Genomic DNA, 5,795 nt, shown 5'->3' on the forward strand with positions numbered 1-5,795 from the left:
ATTGGGAAAAATGCATGGTTGTCACTAAGCTATGTAAACAGAAAAACTTAAAACTACAGCATAAATGGTCTTATTAAACTGGTAATGTAGTCAATACAAGTATTTTTTTTCTCCTAATAGGGGCCAAATAGAAGCATGCAAAGTGAAGTCAGACTTAAGTTAGCTTAATTTCAAGGTTTTAAAATACATTGTCTAGAAAGCAGGAACACTCATTTCACTATGTACAATTTAAAAAAAACCCAACAAACAAAACAAAACAAAAAAGGCTTCTACTAAAAAAATCAAGTTTCTTCATTTTTAGTATCTAGACATTAAATGGAAAAAAAAATACTAAATGTGTTCTGTAAACTAAAATACAGTGTTTCTATACCATTGACATAGTTTTAAGCTGATATGGACGACTCAGGCAGGTTATGGTTTGTCTTAAGCTACTCTTAACACTACATGAACACCTAAAAGTGTAGGATTGGTTTTCCTTCTTTACCCTTCCAGATGGCTAGGATTTCAAACCCAGTGGCAAATAGTAAGGATGAACTAGCCCATGTAAATCATTTACCATCTTAAGAATGCTCCGTTCTGCACTACACTCTGCAAGTTCCCAGGGCGGAATACTTCTCACTGTGGCCAACGGCACGAAGCACTGGGAAGTCGTTTCAGTTCAAACAGTTCCTGCACGAAACGCCTTGCTGAAAGAATGGTTACTTGCAATTGGAGGATCAAGGTGGGACTTGTCTAATTTTAATACTGATTTATCATCAGAAAGAGTTATTGTGTAAACATTAAATAATTCATTTAAGCGTTAACAATAAAGTAGTTCTGATGACAAACCAGCACCAGAGCAAGATACATGCTTGTCTGCCACAGGTACTGGTGCACGGTAGCATCTGTGACAGGGATCACCAGTTACCTTGATGGATGGTATTGCCAGCAGCTAGTTCACAATCAAATTTGTTTTTATTCCCAGTATGTTCTTTCTCACCATGTAAACTTTCACAGCCCTACAAAAAGCAGAAGGGTTACAGTTCTTACACCCTATCCCCAGGAGAGCTTTGTGTCACTGTAGTTTTACCATATGGAAAGAGCTCTTTGAAACAGTCTGAAAATTCAAGGAGCTATAAAGCTAAAAACACTGGGTTTTAATTTATTTTTTTTTATTTTGTCATACTAAGACTACCTGCAGAAGAATCTTCTCACAAAAAATGGTGGTTTCAAATACAAGTGTAGTCATTCAGTCCTATTCTATTTAGTAACAGTAAGTTTCCTCATGAAAACAGTCAAAAGGCTGTAAAAAACAAACCACCAGGCCAATAATAAAAATTTGTGCATAGAATCTAATACAGTCTTTGCATGACTGGATGCCACTAATGCCATCAACATACTACAGCCATAATGCTACAAGTCAACAGTTTTAAGAGTACACATATGGTGGTATGTTCTTTTAGAGTTGTATCCTCATTGCTTCTTCAAAGACATCTGCAGATCATCAAACCTCAGGTCTCCAGAGAAGTACTGAGACACGCACGCAAACACACACACACACACGCTTCTTGATTTTCTTCTAGATCCTTTTAGGCTGAAGCATTCCATACATTTTAGGGTGCAGATTAATACCCAACTCCTGCATGAATTTTAAAAGCCACATCAGCTCCTAATATAGGCTGCATACAACATCCGAAACAAAGTAGGAGTGCAAAAAAAGTGATCAATACAAAAAGTAAACACACTAGTCTTAATTGTCAAGATTATTCCAGGGCAAGAGTTCTTTTCAAAGATTTCTCTTCACACTTGTTCCTGTTAAGTGGCCCAGCCAAGATAGTTTCCAGTTTTGTTTCAAATTTACTCATTGTTTTACAGACCCTCCCCCCTTTTTTGGGATGCTGGGACACTCAGCAGCAATCACTCTTAGGTGTTAGACAAACCAGCAATCTTGGTCTGTTGGCACCTGTCGAATCCATCCCTTTCAGAGTCCCAAGGTGCATAATATTTTATTTTTTGTTACCAACTTACAAATCTGCCAATTCCCCAGTGTCAACGTTCTCTTACAATTACTCTTCTAGCAAATCCAGTCTTCAGCGAGAGTCAGATTTGAGGTCATAAGGCCACTCGAATGCAGTGGTGTTTGAGTTTGCAGGGCAAGACTCCTTTGTTTAGTTGATAGAATTCAACAAGCTGGATTAGATCACTGAATTTGGTGTTCCCATCATCCAGGCTGAAAAATATCTGTCCATCATCCTCACACTGGAGAAACAAAACATCCTTTTCAAGTTAGACTGCACATGAAGAGATGCAAGCTTGGCAAAACATAGAGTAACACCAGCATGTGACATAACATAAATGATAGGCACTGCCTAAACAAACTAGTGCCCAGAGAGCTTCATGAAACCATGCACAGCACTAGAAAAAAACATGTTAACCCAACTTGTAACATTTTGTTTATGAAAGTGAAAGTTTATGGCCAGAATAATTGAAAGTTGTAGAGACAGCACTGGCCTTATTATATAAAACAAAAATACCCCAAAAGTATTTGTTAGCTGCTTGTAAAACTGGCAGGCTGAAAAGGGAAGTGGGTTTAGACCGATAAAAAGGTTTACGTGATCTTAAATTTTTGATGCTTTTATTGATCAAAGTAAAAATCACTTTAGTTTCCCTAAGTTATTCTCTGCTTGCCTAAGTGACACGGAGACAACAGCTGCTCTTACTGCTGTCAGTCACAGAGAATGAGTTCTGTGTGTTACACAGACGTGTGTAACGTAGTGACTTACACTACTTTTCCAGGCAACGTTAACAGATAATTTTAATCAGACATTTGACAATTCTAAAGAAGACTTGCTAATATACTTGCTAATGGAAACATCCCTGTTAATAACATCAGTAATTTGTAAGAGATCTCCTCAGATGTTGTCAAAGCTTCATGACTGAAAAGGTTTTTCTGTTCTCAGTAGCAAAAATACTCTACTTACCGGCAAGATTTGAAAATGCTTTATTTTTTGATGATGGCACAGCGTAAGTACAAATGCCTTTGGATTGCTTTGGCTGTCCCGGAGAAGAAATAATCTAGGAGAGAACATTTTTAAGAACAAACTGAACACTGCAATCCATTTCTCTATAAATTATCAGAACTACTAAGTAGTTTTGTGCCACTGCCTAACTCTTCTTTAGTTATATTAACAGACATAACTGGGAATTTGCTTTCAGTTTTTATACCATGGCTATGCGACATTGATAGACGAGGGAACAAGAAGTGAAGAAGAAACTACATGATGGCAGTTCTTCCCCTAAGAATGTATGTATGAGGCTTTTTTTAAGCTTCTAACTTGGCTTTCCATTAATGGTATGTACCCTCATGAAGAAAATGTTATAATTTAACTCCAGAGCAAATCTGAATTTCTGTTCATGGGAACATGTTTACAGAAATCCAGTGCCAGCAAAATTATGTTTAGGTTAAATGGCTGCAAGTGCACAGAAACAGCTAAATACTTTCTTAAAATTAGTTATTGGTTCAGTAGCATCCACGTTATCAAGATGGGGAAAAGGCACACTGATTTTTGCCTCCACAACAGTGACAGTAATTTTCCCTCAGCATCACTGGAAAAGAATGTACTTTAGGAGTACAGCTAGTAACATCATACATTATCTGTCACTTTTAAGTTGACCCACAAAATTGAAGTCCTAACTCAAATGGCTAAATACATACTATGAAGAGGCGAAAAAAAAATTAGCTAAAACCCCCACATTTCCTCCCCTTGACATTTATGAACTAAGGAAGCAGATCCTCTCCATGTCACAGGAAACAAGAATATACCTTTGGCACAAGGCTTACAGCACTAATCACGAGTGGATTTGTGAGATGGCCAAGCACAGTACTGGGGCAAGCATCAAGTCCTCTTAATTGCTAACCACTAAGCCAGGCACACACTTTCCGAGGCTGAGTTGCAAGAACTGCTTGTAGTCTTAGGAACCCAAAAGAACTTACTCCAGCTCCTCAGAGCTGATTGAGAAATGTCAACACCACAAAAATGCACCATCATAACCAGGGTCAGTCCAAAAGTCAGGGACAGGCAAGTCCTGCCACCATCAGAAACTTTGCATAGTATTTGAACATTCTCTTTTAGTCCTAGGAGACCAGATGTGTGGAAAAGGAACAAAAACCTTTATACATTAGGATCCACATCAGGGAGAAAGGTCTTACCTGCCCTATGGTTACTGAAGTTCATGCATGTACCTCTAAATCTTTTTCATCTAGTAGTTTCAGATAATGCATGGTATCCTAAGCTGGTGGCAGAAAGCCACCTGGCTGTCCACACAAACCCTGACTATAAAGATAGATGCATCCTCAACAACAGCTTTCAGGAACAGTCAAAGATCACAGTATCAGTTGCATATATATATTGCTGAACTCTTACATGAGCCATCAGAAGATTTTTAACTTTCTACCTTTATTTGTTGAAGAACACACAGCAGGAAAACATAGGCAAGACTTTTACATCCTGAAAATCATAATCTGTAGATCTCAGAGCACTCAGGTAACATGGTTCTGTTGTCACTGCTGACCAACTTCCTTACAGCCAAACTAACCAATCTTCACCTTCTACAGTGAGTAAGCTGACTAGCCACAAATGTAACACCACCTCAAAGGCATTAACACATTTATGAAAACCTCAAGAAGGATGGGCCATCAGACTTCTAAGGCAACATGTCAAAATGAGCTCAAGATTATAAAGATCTGTAGTGCAGAGAACCAGAAACCACCAAAAAGTCAGCAGTGCTCCTTTGCTTTCTCAGCCTCTCTTCTCTGTTTGACCTGCTAAGCTAAAACCCAAAAGCCTTAGCCCAGCCAAGACCCCAAAACAATAAACAAACAGTGCTTGATGGATATGGACATGCACTACCAATTTCTATTTAATCTATTTCATTCTTCACAAAGATTAGTGATGCTTCTAAATCAGAAAATGCCAGAGAAAGGTTTGAACTTCACTGTCTCCTGAGAAACTAACATGGAAGTTTCTACCATAACCCTGACAGCAGTGAGATTAGTGAATCGAAGGCAACTGTGCTTTTCCCATCCTACAAATAAAGAATTGCTGAATGCAGTTCAAGCAACTTCCCTTCAATAACCACATAACTCCATATAAAAAAAGGAGACATATACTCCATATAAAAAAGGGAGCAGAGATGCTCAGAAGAAACTGAAATCTCAGCTGCAGACATTTTAGAGCGCACTGGAACAGGTACTTTCATTTCTTTGCTCTAGAACAGAAATAAATAGTGAGAAATCACCATTAACTCCTCTGATTCATGCAAAAGAGCACAAATGGCTGATTATAAATTTGTGGGCAAATGGTTAGGTACCAGCTTTGCCTAAAAAATATGTTCTCAATGCAGATTACAGGAATTAACTATTTTCAAATTCTAACAGTCTCTAAAACTTGACGGCCTTCATTGGAAAGAAAAAGAAATTTAGGTGTATTCCCAAGATTTTATTTTTCAAATTAAGAGTTTAAAACTCCCACTCCTATGAACAGATACCCTGACTTTTTGGTATTCAGGCATGTTATAATGGGACTACTCAAGAATCAGGTTACTCAGAAGTGCTCAGAAACCTGTAAACTATTACAGCAAAAGCTGTGCTCATCTATAATGCTTGCCATCAGATCATATGTACTAAGCAACAAGAATACCTACCCATCTACAAGCCCTTGTTGCTTGATAATCCTGTGGGATTCTTCTCTAGAGATTCTGCCGTGAAACCAGTGCTGTGTCCTATGAATAACTGGAGGTGAGAGGGAAAAGAGGGA

General features: G+C 38.2%; 1 protein-coding gene across 1 annotated transcript in view; it reads right to left on the bottom strand.

Annotated features, from left to right (window-relative positions):
• Nucleotides 1-1,635: 1,635 nt before the first annotated feature.
• GRB10 (growth factor receptor-bound protein 10) overlaps nt 1,636-5,795 on the bottom strand; it is a 25,197-nt gene continuing 21,037 nt past the window's right edge. Inside the window, exons 10-12 of the mRNA XM_009069419.1 lie at nt 5,683-5,770; nt 2,961-3,054; nt 1,636-2,238 (exon numbers count right to left, since the gene is read on the bottom strand). Of these exons, the coding sequence (XP_009067667.1) occupies nt 2,092-2,238; nt 2,961-3,054; nt 5,683-5,770 (329 nt within the window). The 3' untranslated portion in view covers nt 1,636-2,091. The remainder of the gene's footprint in view (nt 2,239-2,960; nt 3,055-5,682; nt 5,771-5,795) is intronic.

This window comes from Acanthisitta chloris, unplaced genomic scaffold, assembly GCF_000695815.1.
Source record: "Acanthisitta chloris isolate BGI_N310 unplaced genomic scaffold, ASM69581v1 scaffold42392, whole genome shotgun sequence".
Classification (NCBI taxonomy): Eukaryota; Metazoa; Chordata; class Aves; order Passeriformes; family Acanthisittidae; genus Acanthisitta; species Acanthisitta chloris.